A 25242-nucleotide genomic window follows, 5' to 3' on the forward strand; every position below is an offset into this window, starting at 1 on the left:
CTGCTCACACGGAGCCCCCCACCCAGAAGTGCAGGCTAGAACTCAGCCCACTTAGTCTCTTCTATCACCGATGTCTTGCTTCAGTGAGGCAACAGAGAATCTGTGGTCACATTTTCAGAGTAAGGTGGTGGATGAAATCTTACTAACATCCCAAAATGAGATTTGATCAACTGGTATATCAAAGAATGGATGGTAAGCTGTTTAACCTCAGCCAACTTCAAGCCAAAACCAAGAATATGCTGACCTCAATCATTGAGCTCCAGTACACTGATGATGCAGTAGTGTGTTCTTACTCAAAAACAGACCTTCAGGCAATTATTGACATCTTTACCAAGGCATACAAGAAAATGAGACTGACACTTAATATTCAGAAGGCTAAGGTCCTCCACCAACAAGCTCCTAATGAACAGGTCCCAGCTCTGGTAATCCAGATCCGTGGTAAGACTCTGGAGAATATTTATTTCCCACACTATGCAAGCCATTTCTCACAGACAACTGACATCAACAAAGAAATCCAACATCACCTCAAATGAGGAAGTGCAGCCTTTGAATGCCTGAAGAAACAAGTGTTCAAAGATTGCAGCATCAGATCCAAAACCAAGCTTGTGGTTGATCAAGTAGTCATGATCCCCACCTTGCTGTATAGAGCTGAGACATGGACAATGTGCAGGAGACTTCTAAAGTTGTTGGAGAAATAACATCAATGCTGCATGCAGAACATCCTTTGAATCCATTGGGAAGACAGATGCACCAATGTTAGCATCCTCCTACAAGCAAACATCACAAGTATTGAGGTGATGATCATCCAACATCAACTTTGTTGAGCCGGCCATGTCATCCAGACATCTGACTCCAGACTCCTGAAGCAAATTTTATTCTTCCGGCTCAGCCAAGGCGTACGCTCAAGAGGAGGGCAGAGAAAGCACTTCAGTGATGTCTTCAAGGCCAACTTAAAAAAATGCAACATCAGTGTCAACACATGGGAGACTTAGATTTTAGATTTTCATAGACATTAGGGCTGGAAGGGACCTCGGAAGATCATCGAGTCCAGCCCCCTGCCCAAAGGGCAGGAAGTCAGCTGGGGTCATAGAATCCCAGCAAGATGAGCATCCAGTTTTGTCTTGAAGGTGTTCAATGAAGGCGCTTGAACCACCTCCGGTGGCAGGCTGTTTCAGACCTTGGGGGCTCAGACAGTAAAGAAATTCTTCCTTATGTCCAGCCTGAAACAATCTTGTAGTAGTTTGTGACCATTCAACCTCGTCATCCTTTGGGGCGCTCTGGTGAACAAACGTTCCCCCAGATACTGGTGGTCACCCCTGATAAACTTGTAGGTGGCCATCAGATCACCCCTGAGCCTGCGCTTTTCCAGGCTAAAGAGCCCCAGGGCTCTCAGCCTGTCATCGTAGAGCCTGCTTCCCTGACCTCTGATCATGCGCGTGGCTCTTCTCTGGACTCTCTCAAGCTTCTCCACATCCTTTTTGAATTGCGGAGCCCAAAACTGGACACAGTACTCCACTTGCGGCCTCACTAAGGCCGAGTACAAGGGGAGAATGACGTCCCGGGATTTGCTTGAGAAGCATCTATGGATGCAAGCCAGTGTTTTGGTCGCTTTACTAGCCGCAGCATCGCATTGCAGGCTCATGTTCATCTTGTGGTCAATGATGACCCCCAAGTCTCTTTCTTCCATAGTGCTAGCCAACATAGCACTGCTGAGCCTATAAGGATGCTGCGGGTTTTTCTTGCCAAGGTGGAGAACCTTGCATTTATCGGCGTTGAACACCATCAGATTCTAGTCCGCCCACTTGCTGAGCCTGTCCAGGTCAGCCTGGATCACCTGCATGTCTTCTGGTGTGGATGCTTTGCCCCAAAGTTTGGTGTCATTGGTGAACTTGGCCAGTCCGCTTCTGACTCCAGTGTCCACGTCATTAATGAAGATGTTGAACAGTATGGGTCCAAGGACAGGGCCTTGGGGGACCCCACTGGTCACAGGACACCACGATGAGTGACTTCCATCAATTACTACCCTCTGAGTCCGACCCCGGAGCCAATTTTCCAGCCAGTGGATCGTGGAGGACCCAAGGCGACAATTGGCCAGTTTCTCCAAGAGGTGATCATGGGAAACCAGATTGAAGGCTTTTTTGAAGTCAAGATATATGACATCAATCTCTTCTCCCTTGTCCAGGTGATAGGTCACCTGGTCGTAGAAGGAAATGAGATTGGTCAAGCAAGACCTACCCGCAACAAACCCGTGCTGGCTATCCCTTAAAATGTTGACATCAGCCAGTCCATTAAAGATGGCCTCTTTAATAAACTTTTCTAAGATCTTCCCCGGGATAGAAGTCAGGCTGATGGGCCTATAGTTAGCCGGATCCACTTTCCTCCCTTTCTTGAACATAGGCACCACATTGGCCTTCTTCCAGTCTTCGGGCACTACACCAGAGCGCCAAGAGTTTTCAAAGATCCGCGCTAGAGGCTGGGCTATGATGCTCGCCAGCTCCTTGAGTACCCTGGGGTGAAGATTGTCAGGGCCGGCTGACTTGAAGGTATCCAGCTTCTCAAGATGTTCCTTCACAAAGTCAGCATTAATGGAGGGCAGGGGATCACCCTCACCCAGACTTCCCTGTCCCGTAGCGGGCATGGGCGTCCCATGGGGCTGATGAAAGACTGATGCAAAGTACCTATTTAATAGGTTGGCTTTTTCCTGGGCGTCAGTTGTCAGTTGCCCCATCTGGTTCAGCAGGGGTCCAATGTTGCCCCTGCTTTTCCTCCGGCTCCCCACATATCTGAAAAAGGACTTTTTATTGTCCTTGATGCTCAAAGCTAGCTGGAGTTCAGTTGCAGCCTTGGCTTTCCTGGTCTGCTCCCTACAGGACCGGACCAGTGCAGAATAATCCTCCTTGGAGGTGACTCCCATCCTCCATCCTTTGTAGGCCTTTCTTTTTAGCCTTGCCCAGGGTCACCCCAAATGGAGGCAGAGTCTGCTTCAGGGATCTCAGTACTTTGAAACCTCACAACAACAACAGGAGATGGAAAAGTGGGAGTGGCAGTAACAGTGTGCCATGGACCAAATCAAGAATCCAGCACCGCCCAACCCACAGAGAAACACGTGTCCAAGACAAAGTAGAGTCTGTCGATCTCAGCTAGGTCTTATCAGCCATCCTTGGACACACAGATAAGATAATCATGAAAGACGATCATCCTCAACTGCAAGGGATTGCCAAAGATATCAAATAAAAGTCATTAGGGAGTGGATGTCCTGAAATAAAATCAAACAAGCTCCTGAAATAATTTTGATGGGAAATTATGTGGTATTTGGCACAAATTGAGGAAAAGAGGCTGGACTTCCTGGCTGGACTACTGGAAAATTTAGTCAGTTTCCAGGACTTCTGAAAGCCAGATATTCTGTAATGACATTTAAAGTAGCAAATACAAAAGTGTCCTTGTAAAGCTAGACAAGGTCATAGCCTTTATAATGCCTCCATTTGCCCTCTTTTTTTTCTGATTTATTTTCACCTTATTTTTACCAATGAGAATGATGGTAAAGGAGTGCATTGTAACTGAAATCATCCCTCTGCAGCAGATGCTTGTCTTTCTGAGAGGATCAGCTCCATCCAGTCACATTCTGAGGCACAAAGCAAAGTTAGTGAGTGTGCAGTTCTTTGAAATGATACTAAGAGCAATACCCTCTCTGATTGACACTGGTGATCTCCCTCTGTGAGAATTCAGTCAGGCCATAGGTGGCCGTGCCTGTGCATAGGCCTTAAGGGGCAAGTAGGAGGTCAGCGGGGTGGAAAACAGGTTATTGCTCTGGGAGCATCAGGTCAGGCTCTGGGTTGGTAGAGTGGAGAGTATGGGACCAAGTTCCAGGGGAGCCAAGAGGAGAGATCTGAGAGATGGAATGGAACAAGCTTCTTCCAGAAGTGGTGCAAATTCCTTCCCTGGAAATCAAGAGGAGACTGGCCTGTCACCTCGCTGGGGTCATCTGACCCCCAGTTGTCTTTCATGCCTAGTGCAGAGGGCTGGACCTGATGATCTTCTGAGGTCCTTTCCAGCTTTATAGTCTGTGAATCTAGTCCAAGATGACACCAAGCTGGGGGGAGTATAACCTCATAAATCTGGATATCAAAAATCTGGAATTCTTGAAAATCTGGCACTTTTTTTTTTAAATAAACTACATCAGGGAGTACCAGCAGCCAGAGGGGGAAGCTTGCACATGGCAGCTCCCGCTACCATCCATCACCCTGCAGCTGCTGCTCTGCGTGCAGCCACTGTTCCTGGACCAGCTGCTGCTCTGGTTTCAGAAATCCAGAAAATTCACATTTCTGGTAGGTGCTCGGTCCTGAGCATGCCAGATTTATCAAGTTAAACTGTAGTAGATACACTGGAGGGTAGGGCTAGAATTCAGAGTGACCTAGAAAAATTGGAGGATAGGGCCTAGAGAAATCTCATGAGATTCAACAAAGACAAGCACAAAGTCCTGCACTTAGGACAGAACAGTCCCATGCACCAGTACAGGCTGGGGGCTGACTGGCTGGGCAGCAGCTCTGCAGAAAAGGACCTAAGGGCTTACAGTGGACAATAAGCTGAATATGAGCCAACAATGCGCCTTTGTTGCCAAGAAGGCTAACAGCATACAGAGCTGCATTGGTAGGAGTGTTGCCAGCAGGTCAAGGGAAGTGATTATTCCCCTCTATTTGGCACTGGTGAAGCCATGTCTGGAGTACTGTGTTAAGTTTTGGGCCCCCACTACAGAAAAGATGTGGACCTTTCTGTGTGGATGTGGAGAGAATCCAGTGGAGGACAATGAAAATGGTGAGAGGGCTGGGGCACATGGTTTATGAGGAAAGACTGAGGGAACTGGGCTTATTTAGTCTAGAGAAGAGAAGATTGAGAGGGGATTTAATAGCAGCCTTCCATTACCTGAACGGTGGTTTCAAAGAGGATGGAGCCACATTGTTCACAGTGGTGGCTGATGACAGAAAAAGGAGCAACAGTCTCAAGTTGCAGCAAGGGAAGTTTAGGTTAGATATTAGGAAGAATTTTCTCACTAGGAGGGTAATAAAACACTGGAACAGGTTACTCAGAGAGGTTATGGACTCCCCATCCTTGGAGGTTTTTAAGACTTGACAGCTTTGGCTGGGATGATCTAATGATCTAATTGGGGATGGACCTGCTTTGAGCAGGGGGTTGGACTAGATGACCTCCTGATGTCCCTTCCAACCCTGATTTTCTGATTCTCTGAAAACCAAGGTTAGAAGCTGGGGTGCCAAGTTCCAGGGAAGAGCTCAGATCAGGGTCAAAGCAGCCAAGCCAAGTCAGGATGCCAGGTAAACCAGAGAATAGGGCCAGCACCAAGATTCAGGGGAGATCCAAGATCAGGGTTAGGCAAAACTCAAGTCAGAAGTTGGGAGAGCAGTGAACATGGGGCTTGTCAAAACAGACTGAGGCTGCAGATGTGTTTAAGAGGAGCCAGTCTGACTGCAGAGAACTGGGGCAATCTCTTTAGCCAGGAATGAGGGGAAGGTGTGGTAACTCAAGCTAGGCCTGCTTGATAAGAGTCCCTGACACCCTCTAGTGCACAGAATTCCCATTGAGATCACTAGGAGTGTGAGGAGTGTGCCAGGAGATGAGTGCAGAACACTGAATGGAAATTTGCAGTGTAGATCTGAGAGCAGAGACCTGTATGGAATGAAGCTGTGGTGCTTAAGAAGAAGTTTAGAATGGATTCACCACAGTAATAGATATGAATTACTGTGTAAAATCTTCAGAAGAAAGTACCCAGTTCCCAAATGGACCTTCTACCTTTTTCCTATTAATAAGAATACATGCATGCTTCTGAAACCACCAACATGCATGTCCTAACTTACTGAAATGATTGAAAGCTAATAGCTGGCATTTTCTGAAGGGTGCCTTGAATCTAACATGGGGTGTCCTGAGTCAAAAAAGTTTGAGAATCATAAATGTATTAGGTTTGTATTGTATCCCAAGCCACAGGACATGAGGCATGTACTTCTAATAGATTCCTGCATTGTACAACCAGACCAGGAGGTCTAATCTGAATCCGCTGTGGAGAACAGTTAAAAGATCTCCCAGTAAGTCATTATTCAAAAGCAGGAAGTACTATCTACCATCAAAGTAGATTATCCTTCCCATTATAAGACCCCGTTGCATATAACTTGGCCAAACTTTAAGGGTTTGGTTGAGACTTTCAGGCAAAAGTTTGCCATGGGGCTGTTTTGGGGGTTTTGTTTGTTTGTTTGTTTTGTTTTTAATTTCAGCTAGAACAGTTCAGCAATGTCATTGGGGTTGCAAAATATGGCCCATTTATTAAACCAAATTCAGCTGTGAGATTAATTCAAGAATAGAGGCAATATATTCAGTGATTTTACTGCCTTTGAGGTGGGTGTCATTTTGCCATGATTGTAGAGAATCTCTGACATACAGTATAAATGGGATTGAATGAAGCCTGCAGTTCTGTTGGCATTTTGTTTTTGAGACCAGTTGCATGTCTTTGGTGAGCTATATTTTCTTTTCACCAAATAGTTAAAGCAGTTCAAAGTAACCCCCTATAAATAGCAGACTGTGGGGATCCAAAGCTTCTATGTCTATGTTCAACCCTGGAAGAATTCCAGTTAAAGACAAATTTGGGCCATTCAATGTAACTGTTAAAGTAACCCCCAGACCCTTGGCCTAGTTCCACGGACCTGTGCTGATGGTAGCAGATGAAAATCTGGCATTGTTTTTCCTCGCTTTTGGCCAAATTCTGTTCTACCAGTTCAAAGCCTTTACAGCAAACACAGATAAATAGAGGCACAATATCTTGAGGCTAATGCCTTTCCTCTAAACCCTTCCTTCAATTCTGTTCTTCCTTTGCTCCCTGTTTTGTTCTAAGGGCCTCCTAATACCTGAAAATTTACCAAAATACCTGTTTTAGAATTGGGAGGTGGGGGTTGGCAGAAGCCTCTATCTGGACACTACCATTTCAAATTATTTCCAGATGGGTTTTACCAGAAAAAAAAAATTCTCAAGTACACTTATTTTGGTAAATTTCCAGATGCAGACCAGCCTTGACTGTAAGATTGTCCCATGGCTTAAATTGTTGCTTAATTTCCTTTACACAATAACACCATACCTTGTAAAATATAGCTGTACCTTTATTATTAATTACTAGTAGTATAAGGCTGTGCCTGATAACTAGGCATTCACCTGAACTAATCTCAAAGCAGTTTGTTCTGCTTTGCTGCAATTTAGGTCCTGCCAATAAAATCAAAGTGGGTTAATCTTGCTGTCTGCAGTCTGCTTGGTATGTTCTGAAGCTGCCAGTCAAAAGTAGTTTTTCAGGGTAAGCTGTAATATAGTTCTCACAGTGTGAACATAAATAAATTTTGATTCAGCCAGTTTTCTCTTGATGAACTACCTGGGGCCGAATTAATTCTGATTCTGACCCACTGAAAGGTTAAAGGAATTATTCGGAACCAGGGTGCTATGGCAAAATTAGCATGGTTAGGTGTGCAAGCACCTACACAATTCACAAAATAAATCCAGAGATTTGAATAGGATCTCACAATGTCAAAACCATTCTGACCTGTCGTGGTCTTTCTGTGTTCTTTGCAACAGAATTGCCCTATTATTCTTCCACAGTCAAAAACATTAATGAAAGCTAGGTGCTGGCATTTTCTGAGGGGTGTTTTAAATCTAAAAACGTTGAGAACCACTGGCTTAGAGTGAATTTGAGAACTTGCTTCAGTTTAAGCAGTGGAAGAGGTCAGTAGGAGCAGTGAAAAAACACTGTCAGCTGTAGGATTTCAGCAAATCTTTTGGAGATGTATCTGTATCTCTGCCTCTGTTGTCTTATCATATCCAGAAAAAAATTGCATCATAAGAACATAATTAAGATTGCCAAATCAAGCACTCCCAAAAAATTAGGAACGTCCATAATTAATGCTGCATATGCAACTTTAATTTGCACTCCCTTTGCGCATTATACTGCAGTTCTTCATTACAAGATTATGTGCTATTTTTTTCCCATAGGACTCCGTCCTCATTTGGTGCGCAGAATAGCCCTGATACAGGGATGATTTGTAATGGTGTAATAAAGGAGGTTGTTTTTGTAGATGTGGGCACTAAATGAAGCAGGGTTGATGTGGGGGGAAAAATTATACATGCTCTAAATCCTCATCCACAAATCCTATGAAGGAATATGCAAAAAGGTATGTAGGCCTTCATTCTGTGAGTTATTCTATGTAGCTAAATCCCAATGGCTCTCAGTAGGCCATTGATTTAACTGGGGTTTTGGGTGTGCAGGTTTGTCCATATGGATTAATTAGCAGGATCTGGGCCACACATTGCATCCACAGCAAAGCCAAATATTTGAAAAATAGTTTCTCTTTAACTGCCCTTCCAGTTTTGGATTCTGGATTTGCCCTTCAAAAGTTTTTTGAAAAATAGTTATGTCACCAAGAGTATCTTTCTGCCCTTCCTGTACTGATTTAAGTGCTGTTATCAACTCTTATCATAACAAAGGCATTCCATTTAAATTGCAGGGACCTTTAAATATGTTGTTTTAAAACATGTTTACAGTTGCAAGAATCTGCATGGAAATTCTGGCACCCAGCCGCTTTTGAAAATCTGATCCTAATGTCAGGTGCTGATCATGTTTTGAAATCCTTAGGTATCCCATACAAACACACACATACTGGTACATGATGCATCAAAGCAGCCAGCTCCACAGAGTAAAGGTCATATTCTCACCTCTGTACAACTGAAGGAAAAAGTTAAAATGAGTCTACAAAACTGAAAGAAGGAGCTGTGACCATAATGTAGCATAATTTATGCTAGATTATACAAGACAGTTTTTCCATGAATCACCCAGGCTCCTTTTATGAGATGTTAAGGTTGGTTTAACAGCCATTTGGGGTATTTATTGAAACAATACTGTCTCTATTCCTGCCTTTCCAAATTTTCTTTGGAGTTTAAGCATATGTCTCCCCTGATAAATGAGCTGTCCACATCAAGAAGTACTACACCGCACAGTGCTGCAGCTGTTTTGCTACAAGCATTAATTAGCAAATGCAAGGCAGGCATCACTGGTTTGTCCAAATTCTGTGAATTGTTTGTGATTTCAAATGACAAGGGATGCATTTTCTAAATAGAATGATTTTTTTCCTTATCCTGGCTAAAAATGGCAAAATGGGAAAGGAGGAAAACCAAACAAGTGATTGCTCTGCTTCTAAAATAAATGCCTTCCCAGTCAGCTTGTGATTGAAACTTGGATTTGCAGCACATGAACATTTGGACTTGAATGAAAGCAGATGGAGCTGATGTTTCCCCAACTTAGTGTTAGAACTTAGGTGGTGGCTCTGAAGTAATGAAAATGGCTTGGGCAAGAATAGTACATTCTCTGAAGAGAGCGTTTATTGAGTACAGTAATTTACAGTTTTAAGCGTAAGACAGGCACAACAGAAAACTTTGCCTATGTTCAGAAATAAGAGGAACCGTGCATAAGTTTCACTTAGTCCCAAGTCAGAGTGTCTCCCTGCAGCTGGCCAGGCATTCAGGAGTCTCTTGAGTCCACAGTTCTTGGCAGGTGGGGCAAAGGTCCACAGTCTTCATTTTTGCTTGCTCTTTTATGGGTGATCTGCCCCCTTCTTCCCCCTCGGTCATCTTGACAATGGCATGTCTTTTGCCCCCTTCGGGATGTTTTCCTGGCCTGGTTTTCATCCCTTCATGATGTTTGTCTGTTTGTTCTATAATGTCCTCATTTTCCCCAGGTTTTATCTTGTTTATGGTATGTATGGTGTTACTTACAGAGTACCTACTGCCCAATTAAGTAATTTGAAATCCAATCTGTTGTAGCCCCCCGCTTCCTCTGCTTTCATAGGTTATCTGCTTCCCACTTAAGCAGTCTGGTCTCCTTGCTTCTTTAGGTCACATAGGTTATCTATTCAACATCATTTCCTATCAGCTACAGAATTAAAGGGCCCAAAACTGTTGAGACTATGCCATGCATTTACCAACACTGTAAACATTTGCTGCAGACAGTATCAAAAATGGTCTCACAGCTCCAGGATGTCAGTGGCAGCAAATAAAATTTGGTGATTTTTCCATTGGGAAAGGAAGAAACTAAATAAACTCTGACTTAAATATTGGTGAATAGCTGAGGGTTTGTGATAATTCTGGATTTAAAGAGTATCTTTAGAGAAATCTCTTGTCGGGAGTGTCGGAGCAGAAAATCCCAGTCTGATTCACGAGTGGTTGAATGGGGATAAATGAGCCTCATTATAATTTATTAAGTGTCAAAAGAGTGTTGGGCCCTTTACAGAAGGCACAGAATTTATGGCACTTGCTCTCTGTGCCTTTGCATTGTGGCCGCTAAACACGCTAGCCTCCTACTCCCGTGTTTCATTTATGTCTTTAATCATCAGAGTCTCAACTACACGGAGAAAATTTGTTTAGAACCATGACCCAAGGAAGGGTACTTTTTGCTTGGAACCTTGTCTAACATCCTGCCCAACTATATCATTTGTCCAATAACAGATACCACCAAAAAATCCTTGCCTTTACAACTATGACTATTGTATGAAAACTTCTCATCCCACATTCTTGCTTACCATAAAACATTCCAAAGTCGGATAAATGAGGGAGGGGGAAAGAGAGGAAGATAGAGGTGTGGCAACAGTTTGAGGTCTGAAACAGAGAAATATAATTTAAAGAATTCAGTTGAACATATGGTCAAACATTGTTTTTTAATATGCCAAAGTTTTCCAGAACTTTTAGGAAAATATTGTCCAGGTAAAGGTCTATTTTTTTAAGTAAAAAGAGCAAGGTTCTTCAAGCTTGTAAATACTGTAGCAGCCACTTTGTTACTCTCTTACCATGGAATGTATTACAGGCCATCATACCTAAATAGGCCCTAGAGTCTAGACTCATTCATAATGTTTGGGAGTGAAAGAACCAACTATAGGCTTCCAATATTAGGCCACTGGGGCAGTAACAGCAGGGACTGCTCTGCCTTATACCCAACTGCAGAGGCCACCAGGATCATGGAGATGCATGACCCTTACACCAGGGGGTCAGGAAAGGTGGCAGCAAAGTCTCTGCCATCTGAGGAACCCCCCTATATAACAGGGCAGAGAATCTGCTCCCACCTGTTTTGCATGTGAGGTAAATGTCATTTAATTCTGATTTTTGAGTACCTATGGGTTATGAATAAAACAGAATTTGTTTCTTTATTGCATTACAAGCATAGACCATTAAGCTCAGTGGCGTTTGACATTTCCAAATAGCTACTAATCTTGAGTGCATTTAGATAGATGATTGTCCAGTTACAGAATTAGGAATCACTTTGTATCAGTCTTCTGTAAGGTTGAACACACTATGTCATAAAACTGTAGATTCATTTATGCAGTTGAGGAATTGAAACACCACATGTTCATCATTGCGTGTTCTCAATGTGAGGAAAGTCTAATTTAAAACATCTGTTCTCTCTTCTCTTACAGAATACCACGTCTTGTCCACCTTCAAAAGGAACCCCCTAGAACAGGTTTACAGAACACCCTGTGCTCAACTCACCTCAAACTACCTGATTAACCGGTACTGGATAGCAGTCAGCCATAAGGCTCCAGCCTTGATCTATGATCTGTACTTGAGACTAACCGGAAGAAAACCCAGGTGAGAAGATTCACTGCTCCAAGCATTATTACATTTTAAAGAGATCATGAAACTCTAAGCTCTTGCAACTGCTGTTGGGCTGCTTTTCTCAGAATATGTTAAAGATCTTAGTTATCTTCCCTTGTCTAGTACAGTACTTGAGGTGGCTACTCAGAAAGAACTGTACCCTCCACTCCTTTGCATCTACTCAGCCCCATATAGGGTTCCTGCTTCCTGGTATTCATAGATTTTTATAGTCAGCTTCTCAGTCATTCTCTCTATTTGTGACCACCCTAAACTGCCAGGAGGAGGAAATTGGCTTATGCATGACTTTCCTTCCATTCCAGCTGTGGGAGTTCCCAAAGGGAAACTAGGTCAACCACTAAATGATACATCTGGGTAGACCATCTTTTACTTTCATTGCTTATGTTTAGGGCCAGTTTTATTGTCCTATACGTTGCAGCTTGCTCACCCTATCCTAGCACTCATAAAACTGTATCATTGCACAAGGACCCAAGGCTTTGTGCTTTTCAGTAGCTACAATAAATTATTTGTCTTCTGGGTTCAGCTGGTCCAGGTAGCTGAAAGAAGGAATGGTGCTATGAGCTTCTGAGTGTGAATAAGCTCTACGTGGCATTTAAAAGGAAAGTTTACATGGATAGTTATCTGAGCCTTGACATTGTTGTGACTAAAGAAATGAGGGCATCTGTCACCCAGGAGAATCCTACTGTAAATAATATAACTCAGCCTCTTTCCTGCTTGTTGCTGGTTTAGCAATCACAAAAGGAAATGGAATTATTAAAATGTGCCAATTACTGTGGTCCATGACAGCCATTTTGTGCCACATCAACAGCTAAAAGCAGCTGTAAAGCTGGCTTTGTTGACCTTCTGTACAGAATTTCCAGGATGGTGTACACATCCCCTTCTAGTCTCCTCCCCTTCTCCAACACCACTGCCCCCATCTCCTGGGACAAAGAACATGGCTATGGGGTATGGGGCATAGGCAATTATCCCCAGATGCAAAGCAGCCCCTAACAAGTATAAAAAAAAAACTAGGCCTAGGTTATGGGAATCCAGAAGGCCTCTAGATAAGCAGTGAGCAACCTTTTAAGGCTACTGCATGCCCAGACTTATCCAGTTTGTATCAGAGGCAGGTGGGTGGATGTGCAGCCACTGCTACTACTTTTCCTAGCAGCGGCATAAGGAAAGGGCCCACAGCCAGTGCTTTTCCTGTAGTGGCATGGGAAGAGCAACTGTAGTTGGAGCCCCTTACTACTAAATGCTGTCAATGCCCCATGTCCATGGACCAGAAAATAGATGCAGCCCATGGGTTATAGCTTGCCAACCCCTGCCCTAAACTCCACTGAAATACAAAAAAGCATGGTATGTGCTCAGTCTTATTATTGCTGCTGTTACATCCCTCTCCAGAAAAAATATTATCATTGGCATCAGACACAAATTTTAATTTCAAATGCAATTCAGAATTCTCTCCTGCTGAGAAGTCTCCCACCTTCTGGACCTGTATATCTCTGAGCTAAGCAAAAAGGGCTCAATGCTGTGTTTAAGGTTTTAGCAAATTGTTGTTTCTCTCTTTTTATAATTCCCTTTCTACTTATAAGGCTGTAAAATACTTATTCAGGTATGTTAGTAATATAGTAGACACCAAGCAGGTTCACATCTCGTTTTGCTCTCCTGCTACCTGAAAAACAGGTCTTCAGGGTTCATATCCCTGAGAGACGGTACATTCTGAACAGCATAGTTATTAAAGATAAGGTAATCTGCCACAGCTGTCAGACTGCAAGGAATGACTTAGCAGTCTCTGGTTAAGTCCCTGTGAACAGGTGTTCACAAAACAAAATCCAGAATCAGAGTTGGTGCCCTTTTCGACACCTTCAGCAGATGTCAAAGACTAAAGAATTGTGTGGACTAACCAGTTCTTCATGTTCTAGATGTAAAGTTGAGATGGTAAAAATGTTCTGAGGATGCCCTTGCTACTGCTCTCAAGATCTCTGTCTCTGTAGTGCTTAACATTGTCAGTGAGGGGCATCTCCAGTGTGTCCTCACTTCCCCAGTTGTGGGTTTGGAGTGTCTAAGTTCATAGACGTGCCTAATAGGTGGACTAGAATCTGAGCCTCTCTGTTTTGCTTGGTGGCAGCCACAATGCATGAATAGAGAAAGCCAAGTGGACCCAGCTCTCAGCCTTTTGTATTAGTTTTCACAAATGGTATAGCTACCCTTTGGCCAATTCAGCATACTTCTCTTGAAAGGCAGTTCTGCTTTTCAGCTTATTAACATATCCCTTTATTTTCCCCGTAATCCCCTTGAGGTAAAGAGGGGACATAGATGCTCCTGAATCTGACTGAGCACCTATTTGTTGATTACAGCAGCCTTGAAAACATTTGTCTCCCAAAGTCCATCTGTCTAATCAACTACTTGTAAAGTGTTTCTGTCCTCACCAGTAGCCTAATAAGAGGTGGGCAAGCGGGGCACCAGCCCCAGGTGCTGAATTAGAGGAGAAGCCATTGTGGCATTTCACACCTAATAGTCCATGCCATGGTAGCAGCAGAGGCAACAACCATAAGTGGGCACTTCCCTGCAGTAGTAGCAGCCAGGGACTATGTCCCCAGGGCAAATAAGACTGACCCCCCCCCGCCCATCCCACACGTATACATTCTCTCTCTGGTGTTCAGCACAACCACCATCACCACATGACTCTTTGGCAGGGCTTTGCCCAGGGCACAAAACTTGCTGGTTTTGCCTCAGATTCTCATGGTGACGAACCCATGGTGATGTCCCTGCAAGGTGGAAAACTGCTGTTGTCTCCCTATTGTACATAGAGGAGGCAGAAAGACGAAATGATAAATGGAACCCAGGGCAGAGCAGAGCCCTGAACTTGGGTTTCCAAAGTCCTAAGCCAACACTGCAAACACTGAACTGTCTTTCTCCCCTGCTGAGTTGGCCTTCCCTGAGAAAGGGGTTTGGGTACCTTCAGACACATAATAGTTACAGTTGCATGAAACCCCCAGTGCCCAAGCACTTGACTGACAATGTCCTAGTACCAGGCCCATCCCATCTAAGAAAAGAAGCACAGATTAGAGAACTGAAACTGTTCAAAAGTACTACCACATGTTATAAGGAGAGGAGCTGCCTTCAAGGGGCTGTCTGCATTGTCCCTGTGACATACCATGGAGTGCTATCATGAAGTAGTCCCTACCTATTCACTTTGGTGCGGTATGAGCCATGTTCTGGAAAGGAGGCAGTGTAATCACCTGAGCCATGTACCCAGTTCCAGTCTTAGGCTCTCTGTCTTTAGTGTGTTGCTTGGTAATGCTCATAGTAGCTCCCTAAGGGGGCTGCATTGCCTTCAGTGGTCAGGGTATGCTTCACAGCAGTAAACCAGCATGCATACAGCACAGAGGCAGTGTAGATGTGCCATTAGAAAATACAGGTATAATACACGTATATGTGGCCTATTGTCCAGAGTGAAGAGGGAATAGACACAATCCTTCTCCTGAGAATGAACCTCCTTTAAGTCAACAGTGATCTATGCAAGTGCAAAGATCTATTCCTGAGGATAGAGGATCAGGGCCTCAGCTAGAATTGGTACTGGCCTGCTGAAGAGAGATGCTGCTGCTGCATGCCTGGACCCAAAGCCCATATTCATTTTGCCTGGGAAAAACAATGTAATGTGAGGAGCCAAGGAGCTGCTTGTTGCTTAGAGTCAGGTCAGCCTGCACAGAACTCCAGTTTTCAAATAAGGACAAACTCCCTGCATGTTTCTGATGTTCCCATTGTCTTTCAGGATGATGAAGATCCTTGATAGGCTGCACAAGAATCTGATGCTTCTGGAATATTTCACCACTCAGTCCTGGGAATGGTCCTCAGATAACATGAACATGTTAATGGGACAGCTCAGTCCAGAGGACAAGAAAGTAAGCATATTGTATTACTTGTATGGATAATGTGCTTGCCTTCTCAAGTTTTGTTCACGTCCAGTTTCCCAGGCTGTTCCAGCTGGTGCATGGTTAGTCTTTCAAACAGCATGTTCTCTGGATCCCCAGTATTCAAATCTGCCATGAATGAAACAGAAATAATTTGTTATTCCACCCCCAGTGTTTTTTAACTAGACTTACAAGAACCTTAGCTATAGTGTAGGAGGAGGATGTTTCCTTCACTGTTGTTTGAGAGAGGCAGATGGATTGCTAAATCCCTAAAAAATGTTTTTTTCATTCTATAAGAAGCCTTTTGAAAAAATATTAAAGGAATTCTCAGGTTGTCTGTTTTCCCAGGCCAAAAGACATGTTTCCAGAGAGTGCAAACTAGAATAAATTATAGGTCCCTTGAGATTTCTGTCTTTGGTCTACTCTCCCATGCAGCAGCAGCTTAGAACAGTCTCACTGAATCCCTTCCACATTGGAAAGGTGATCACATGGACAAATGCTCTAGAAAAACAAGGATGCCAGAAGCACAGTGCTAATGGTAATGAGAAGAACTGTAAGATCCATTTTCAAAGTACTTTCACTGTCCACAGCCAACCAGGTTCTGCTTCAGTGTTCCCTTGTACAGTAGCTCTTCTGTGCCTTATTTTCTCAGTCATGTTGAGGTAATGTTGTTGCCATGATGGTCCAGGAAATATGTGGGAGGCAAGAATTCTTGTGGGTGCTATCTTTTATTGGACCAACCATTTATTTCCACTTGAAGCATAATCCTGGTATCATGACCAAACAGTCTTAGTCTTGTTACTTATAACATTTCCACAGATACTCCTACTGTAGGAGTTAGAATATTCTTAAGCCAAGCACTCTCTACAGAGGGGCAGCAAATTGCAGCTGCAGCTAACGATGCTGACAGCTAACAGTAGATACTCAAGTCAGCTGTAACCTCGCTAACTTCCACACTGCTAGCAATGTATAGAATTAGTGCAGACTAATGACTCTCTGGGTATGTTTTGCACTGAGCTTTATGCCACTATGGAACTCAAGCTAGATAGTTTAGAGCAAGCTCAGGCAGGTCTATGTGAGCTGTAGTCACTTTAGTCATTGCAGGATAGATGCGTAATGATAAACTTCCCATTTTCCTTGGCTTTATACACCATTCTCTTCTGGCTCACTGCTGGCCTAATGCCATAGTTCTTGAATTGATCCAAAAGCAGGTAGTAAGATGTGTGGGTGAAGTCTTTTTTCTTTTCTTTTTTTTTTCACACTGCCCTTTAAAATAGTGGAAGCAGTTTGTTGATCCTGTTGTCTGTGCATTAAAAACCTGAGCAGAATGAACGGTCACTCATTACATTGTTTCTTTACTGTGCTAGGCCTTCAATCCTTTGAGAGCATTGCTGATACCTTTCCCATTTGAAATTTTGATGCATGAAACTAAACAGAGCCATTAGTACTGCAATGAGACAAATCAATGCCAAGCAACTAAGTAAACTGTTTCTTGGATTTTTCTTGCTGCAGACACCAAAGATAATGTAACTCTCCCCAGCTTAGTTATTTATGCAGAAGGACCTGTTGATTCTGATCCCGGTCCATTTATTTCCACTTGAAACATAATTCTGGTATGACACCAGAGAACTCAAGGGACATTTTTGGATGAACCATCAACACACTGTCTCTTGTAACATGATTGCACTTTTCTTTAGTGACACTGAGCATCCAAATGGCCACTCACAAGGACGTAAGCAGGAAATAGAGATCAGATTAATAGAATAACATATCTCTGTTTGTCCTTGTCCAAATACCTATCTGTTTAAAATGAGTACAATGCAATTTGAAGCAGAGGCCAGTAAGTAATAAACACTTATATGGAAAAGTTCAAGTAAGATTTTTTCAGTGCATGTTACTTCCTTTGAATCTTGTGGCTTTGAAAACATGAGATACTAGCTTTGTTCAAAGAAGAGTTCAAAGCAGAATCAGCATCTCAAGTTGTACAGCCTGTTCTTTTTCTGAAAAATCTAGCTGTGGTATTTAATTATTTGTTTTTCTCTTTAATTTTAGCTGTACAACTTTGATATTCGCCAGCTGCATTGGTCAGAATACATTGAAAACTACTGCCTGGGTGCTAAGAAATATTTACTGAATGAAGACATGTCTGGGATTCCTGCAGCAAAACAGCACTTAAGAAAGTAAGTCATAGCCAGTGAAAAATTAACAGCTGCTCTCTGTTGATTCATTTGGATGTATATAGGAGCTTGCAAGGCAAAGCATTGCAGTTTAAGTCCAAGGCTCCAATTAAAGATGTATACCCAACTCATCTTTTCCAGACCACTTTCATACACAGGCAGAAAAGGAAACATGAAAGAGAGATGGAGGCATTTTCAATGAAAATTGGTAATGTACCTTTCAGGGAATTGTGCTTTGCACTCTGAAAAATGCTAGAGATGTAAACCAGGCTGTTGTCATCACTGGGATGTCACACACTTTCTTAGTTTCTGGAGTAATTTTTTTTAAATGTATAATTTCAATTCCTAGGTGCTTCTATAATTCATGCAAGAGTGTATAAGCTGCATAAAGGCTTAATGGATAGCACAATCTCCATCACTATCCTTACATTCCAAATTATAGAAACAAACCATGTGCACACCCAAATCTAGTCAGGTTTGGTCATGGGCTATTTTGCACTCATCCCGCTCCTCTCCATACTCAGACACTGGCAGATAAGGAGTGTGTAGGACTAGAGTATCTGTATCCAAAGAGAAGGAGATAGTATGTAATTGGTACCCTGATGGCAAGTTAGCCTACACCATCTCACGGTCTAGTTTAATGCCTTTTACATATGAAATGAACACCGACTATAAAAAGAAAGAACCCTGCAGAGCCCTGAAAGTGAGGGCACCACTGAGGCTGATGAGCAGGTGCCCAACATGTTTTGTCAGTTTTCTCAAGGAAGGAGGAGCAAGCCCACTACCAAGCCAATTTATCAACTCATACACATGCTCACAGGCCAGTCACCAAAGCTCATGGTTAATGGTATCAAGCCCTGTCAACACATCCAATTAAATCATGGGCAATAAGCCATATCTTAGGTGATAACTTAGAAATCAATTACCAGCATCTATTCAGTATCTTTTCTTGATCTGAAATCAGAATGTATGGAAATACACAAAGACCTGGTGCCCACACATGTGGGTCAGTCGCTCACATTCCTCTCTCCATGTCATTTATAACTTCAGTGCAGGGTTGTTCCAGAGGAAGGGGGGAACAAAAGATAGACATGTATTTAGGCATGACCAGTCTCACTGATGTAGAGAAATTGTTTTACATAACATTTCTTTCAAAGAGTTCTGCAGTTCAGAAAAGCCTATTTAACTTGGATCCAAAGCAGTTGAGCCTGCACTGAGATAATCTGTTGGTTAATTGTGGTTCTTAAGCGTGCTTCTCTTTGGTTTGCCAGGCTAAGGAACATCCGGTATGTGTTCAACACCACCCTCCTCGTGATCATCTGGCGGATTTTCATTGCGAGGTCACAGATGGCTCGGAACATCTGGTACTTTGTGGTGAGCCTCTGCTACAAGTTCCTTTCCTACTTCAGGGCATCCAGCACCCTCAGGCATTGAAATGGTCAGTCAGCAGCCAACCTCTTTCAGAAGAACCTTCATCTCCTCTAAACAGCAACTGTGGGCATCTGGGCTTGGAAGTAGCAGGGAATTCATCAATACCAACAGCAGCCTGCAGTTAATATGCACCATTGTACTCTCACCATTATCTTTTTACTAGTGCTTTAACATGTAATGGTCTTTCCTCCATAGGATCAGGCTAATTTTAAAGCCATAACTGAAGCTTTATGCACAGGTCATTCTGGGATCTGTCCAATTCTGATGTGCAAGAGTACGGATTAACCAAAGTCGCTGTCTTCCCATCTGTAGCCTAGAGCTAAGTCTCTCTCATCCTCACCTCCCTTCTTAATATATCTATGTTTAAAGGCAAACACATTTGGGAAGTTCTATGGTAAGACAAAGAACTCTCAAAGAAATCAGTCATACAGAGGATTTCTTTATAAGGTATTCACCAATTCTCAGTGAACAAGGCCAAATGGGCCCCATACCTTATTGGAAAATGTGATTCTACATTTTCAATCACCAAAAACAAAGGAAAATAAGGGAAAATAAGAGTCACGGCTAAGTGGTGAAGGTGGTTTTGATTTCCATCTTGTTGCTGTTAAGGACTGATACTTTCAAGCCCTGATTGAAGAAATGCACAGAAAACCATATACCCTTTTTAACTGCACTAATACATGCAAGCTACTTTCTTATGGAGCAGCCTTAGTTCCATTATAGCTGAGGTTGCAATCTAGTTTCAATGTAAAAAAAAATCAAAACAACCTGGTTTTTCACCTATCTTGGGCTTGGAAAATTTGCTTAGCCTTAAAATTGCTCTATTTACTCTGAAGACAAAAGGAGAAGACTTCTGCAAAGATTGAAGAAAAATTGTCAAGCTGTTTTTGAGGTATATTGTCATTAAAGCTTACCTTGACTTACAGCTTTGACTTTTGTCTAACATTTCTTTATCTCCCTCTAGCTCAAAAACAGCTTGTTACTACCCTTCAAGCTTTCCATACAGCTAAATCTCTCCAGCTAAATCTCCTTGAAAAATTAAACACTGGCAGTGTTGATGGAAGTGGAATTAAACAGTTAATAACAGTACCTATTAATCATATCAACCTGCTTCTGCTGTCCACTGATGTCACAGTGGTGGTTACAGGCCCAAAATCCCATTTTCATTGATGACATTTGGAGTTATTTGTCACTGACTTCTATGAAGATTGCATACCCTGTGTATGAAAATATTACAAGATTTCAGTTAGAAGGAGTCTAAGGGCTTCTTGTAGAGCCTGATATCTAAGAGCGATTCCCATTTAATGCAAGTGCCAGAGGCCAGCAGTTTTGGAACTGTGAAACCAAGATTATAGTGCGTGCTTTGCAAGTGTGAGTGGTTTATTGGGTAGAGATGCTGGCTTCTTCAGCCCTACTGATCCAATTAGGGTCCCATTAAAAAGGCTGATTTTGTAGGTCCAAAACAGACAATTTGGCATTCTATCATGTTTTTAAAGCGTTAAATGTAATTGATTTAACAGGAATTATAACTGGAACCATATCTTTAAATTTTAATTAAATTCCATATCTACTTTTTTAAGCTTTAAAGGACTTTGCTTCCTTTCATCTTCCAACAAAGTAGTGTTCTACCACAAAATTTGATGCAAAAGGCTGTTTTCAAGGCCCAAAACAGTAAAACATTTGAAAACTAGATCCGTTAACAACAATGAAGTCAACAAAGTTAAAACGATAATAACAGGGAATATTTGGGGCTCCAACTTCTCAGCTGACCCACACTTCTTTCTAAAAAGTCAAAGGAACTCATAAAGTGACTCCTGCTTCTGGACCCATTTTCTAGATCTTTGGATGTTTTTACACATGTGGAGTGGGGGTGGGGGGAAAGGACATTTTAATTAGAGCGACTCTGAGAGCCACTCTAATTAAAGCATCTGGAGCATCTCCTGTATCAGCGTCCCCATGCTTCACAATGGCCACAGGGGCGCTTTATCTAAGGCTTGTTGAACAACCTTTAGATGAAGTGCTTCCACCACCATTTTGAAGTGTGGGGACACTGATACATGAGATGCAGAGGCTGGCTGGAGCACAGCAAGTGCCCCTGCCACCATTTTTAAGTGCAGGGACACTGGTACATGAGACACGGTGGCACTTTAATTACAGCGGCTCTCGGAGCTGCCCTAAGTAAAGCGCTGCCCCCAGCCAGCCTCAGAGCATGTGTAAAGGTACCCTCAGTGACTAAGTTTAAGGAAGTTGCCACAGGATGCTTATGGTAGAGCCCAGCTCTCTAAAATGGAGCTAGACTTTTCCCATGAGGCATCTCGTTTTAAATCTGTGAACCTAGTTCGCTCTATATCTGAGGCTTTCTTATCTGTTACCCACTTCTTTTTTCAGATGGGGTAAGAAAGTCGCAGAGAGGTTAAGTACTATGCAGGGCTCTGCAGGACTCCTTCATTAGCTAGCCTCACTGCTGTTCTTTAATGAGTTGATAACCCATCTGTCCCCTGCATGTAAAACATATTATCTTCAAGTACTAACACAAAATACAAATGAAAAGCTAAAAATAAAAAAAGAATACCAGAGACACTGAAAACAAAAACTTAGTTTAAAAAACAAAACCTTACCAATGCTAATTAGCATCAATAAATTACAAAACCCAAGCACTTAAAGGAAGCAAATGATTAAGGAAACCGTAAACTTTATGCTACCTAGATAACAGGCAAATCAGGCTCCAATCCTACAATTACATGCACAAGGACAGGCCACTGAGGTCACTGGGTCTCTGCAAGATCTGATTGAAAGATGTAGGCCTTATTGCTGGACTCCAAGTTAGGCTTTTCTCCACACTCCATTTCTTCTGATCAGACCTTCTTGTGGTCTCTCCAGGATACTTATATGGTTTGTGTCCTTCCCAGCAATGCGTCTCTGTACGTCTTGATGTTTTCCCAGCACTGAGTTGAAGGTTTTATTCAGGGTGCTGTTTTAATTTTTAAAGGTTTTAATTGTTAGAGACCCCTCAATATTTTAACAAAGGTAACAATAGCAAAACAGATCCTTGTCCTTGAATTGACCCCTCTTCATTTTTAAGCATGCTTCAAACACAGACCTTTGATCACCTTCTATGTGGCAAACCACAGCCAGCCCTGCAGTCTTCTTTTCATGCCTGAGGAACTCAGCAGCTGGCACTTGAGCTGTGCTGCCTTTCCCAAGTGAAGGGCTATATTGCTCATATCCTCTAGACCTGAGTGTACATATGGAGAGACTTGGACCTTTCATCCAAGCTTTCATGCATCTCCAGAACTCTTCTACTTACTATCTGGAACACAGAAAGGTCTTGGAGAAGTTCAGCAAATAGGACTCTGGCAGTGATGTTTTGACAGTTGAGACTCTGTGACTTTAAGACTTTACTCTGCTCCCTAACATTTTCTCCCAGTGAACTCAAAACCCCAGAAATAATATCTAAGAAAAATCAGCAGGAACTCTTGCTTTTCTTCCTCCCTTTTGGCAAAATTACACCAGATCTAGTTTGGTTTTTATTTATTTGAAAGAGTTAAAGTGTTAGAGGTCCAGTAGGAGTTCTTACTTTGACCGGACATATACTCATAAGCAAACTCTACCATCCTCAGCAAGTAGGCCAAGCACTGGTCCCATTACATCACTGTGACCAGGGTAGGCTAGCAGAGCTAGGGAGTTCAGCTCTGCTCAAACCTGTGTGGGAAGGTCTTGGATATCCAAGTTGCCTCACTTCCCTTCGTCTTCCTCCCAGACACAAAATAAGACATTTTATGGAGCCACAGAGCTGCAGCCAGCTTCTTTTCACTGAGAGGGTGGGACACAGTGAGGAAGGGTGGGAGTATAAGGAGGTGGGGAATAAACAGATCTTCAGGACTCCTAATGATCCCACATCCCAGGGTCTCAGCACCTAAGTTACAGAACCTAGAAGAAACAGAGCTTGCAAAATACCAGGAACTCAGAATCCTCCCTGGTTTCTATCTTCCTTTTCTCAAGAGTAAGCTTGGAGAACAAAATTGCTAATCATATACTATACAATCATGACAAAGGTTATTTGCCACATCATCACAAAACAGGATAGCATCGTTACCAATTACTACTTGAACCCAATGGACTTACTGTGTAATTGCTACATCATCCAGTGCCAGAATACTGCAGTGTGGTGATAGTTACTTGGGAAAATAACTCGAGACACTGCTGAACCTAATGTACTCTTGTTTTAGTCAATATTATACATATACTAGTCTGTAGGCTATAGCCATAAAACAAAGTGCAAAGCAATGGAACACTGAATGTCATTATGTTGTTAAATGAATCACATGTATATGGTCATAAGCTGTAAACTGAAAAAACTGTGTATTAAAACATCCTTTAAATTGGTCTGAATTTAAAGCGGCCATTTGGCTGGCAAACAGGTCAGTTAATTTCTTAGGTGTCTGCTGCAAAGTGAGGTTTTCAAGAAGTGTGTTGGAAAACCTGGAATATTTCTATGGGGACACTTCTGTCAGCTTTTGCTGCGTGGCTATCCACCCCTTCAAGAACTTGTCAAGACACTTTGCTGTTTCCAAGGAAACCGGGTGTACGCGCGTGTATCTGTGTGTACATATCTGCACATATATTTATACTTTTTAGCACCAATCATCTCACACAACATGCAGAAATATTATAACTACCTGATCTCATTGAAATGCCAGGTTGTAATGATCTTGGAAAAACCCATCCTGTTTTGCCATGTAATAGAATCCCATCCATTTACTACAATTAAATAATCAAGGCCTCATCCATGAATCTTTATGCAACTGGGAAAGGGCAGGGAGGTGTTTGTGTGCAAATAAACAGCAGCTTCATGGTTCAAAGCATGTTGTTGCTATTCCTGCACTGATGCTCTACTGCAAAGCAAGGATATGAACCTTTTGTTCCATTGAGGGGACCTTTTCTTCTAGTGCAGTATAGAGAACTCGCTCTACATTCCCAGCAACCTTTTTCAGTAACTGTCCAGCTACATGGTGCTAAACCTTGGTAAGAAAGTAGTACAAACTTACTTAAGGATAAATAAAAAAATACATACATACTGGGATTAATTTACCAGATTAAAGATTTACAGTCCCATTTTCTCTGTTCCTAAAGAAGTCAAAGATCCCATGGAAGATGAAACTGCTTATGAATGGGTTCTTTGATCATTGTGCAAAACTTTGAGCATAGAGTGGACCCAGCTTTATAACAAAATATATTTATTGCCCCATGCCCCAACATTTATATGGTCTTAATTGCTATTTCTATACACTTGTTACCTATGACACAATTTCCTGTTACAAATGTTACTTACAAAAGTTTTTAATTTAAGGGTGTAATGGTTTTGAGTACTCATACTGGATTAAATTGTATGGTCCCAACACAGAAGAACCTCAGCCATAAAACTGTTAATATGAATTGTATGTTGTTTTAAACATTTAATAAAACAAAAATATTTTAAAACAGTTGTTACTACGCATTCATCTAGTGAGGTGGCTGAGGGAAAGCTGCTTACTAGCAATGATGTTTTTTCCAGGTAATGCTGCTTCCTCATTCCAAATCCGGGGAAGAGAGAAGTCCTAAGGCTTATGGGGATTCAGCTCCACCAACCAGCAGTCAGGAGACACAGGGCCAGTTTAACAGTCCTAGTTTCTTGAAAGGAAAACAAGGGGAGAGAAAGAATTACTTCATTTAATTTGGGGATGAGCGCTGTTTTGGTCACAGACATGTCCATGTTTTTGTTTAGAGCAGTGTCCACCAGGGGCATCCCCACATCTCAAATATGAAGGGGGCAAACCTTGGGTAAGTTGTCCAGTGACTGTGCTGGAACTGGGTCACTCCAATCGAGAGTCTTCTACTTAGGTTAGTTTTAGAAATGGAGAAAACAGAACGGCATTTTACACCAGCCTGGCAAATAAAAGAAAACAAAGGTTTCATGGGCAGTATAAATAACTTACTCCTGCACTTTAATTCCTCTTTACACTGCCCAAGGGGTCTTAGCATGAATGAAAATCCAACCTAGATAC

At 42.4% G+C, this 25242-nt stretch overlaps 1 protein-coding gene across 5 annotated transcripts in view; it reads left to right on the plus strand.

Moving 5' to 3' along the window:
• The window catches only part of FAR2 (fatty acyl-CoA reductase 2), a 234737-nt gene extending 214614 nt beyond the window's left edge, over positions 1 to 20123 (plus strand). For all 5 annotated transcript variants that reach the window (XM_059726691.1, XM_019482217.2, XM_019482215.2 and 2 more), the window contains 4 exons: positions 11499 to 11670; positions 15452 to 15581; positions 17643 to 17770; positions 19039 to 20123. In XM_059726691.1, the coding sequence (XP_059582674.1) occupies positions 11499 to 11670; positions 15452 to 15581; positions 17643 to 17770; positions 19039 to 19201 (593 nt within the window). In that variant the 3' untranslated portion in view covers positions 19202 to 20123. The remainder of the gene's footprint in view (positions 1 to 11498; positions 11671 to 15451; positions 15582 to 17642; positions 17771 to 19038) is intronic.
• Positions 20124 to 25242: the final 5119 nt, after the last annotated feature.

The sequence above is a fragment of the Alligator mississippiensis genome, chromosome 4 (assembly GCF_030867095.1).
Source record: "Alligator mississippiensis isolate rAllMis1 chromosome 4, rAllMis1, whole genome shotgun sequence".
NCBI classification, from domain to species: domain Eukaryota; kingdom Metazoa; phylum Chordata; order Crocodylia; family Alligatoridae; genus Alligator; species Alligator mississippiensis.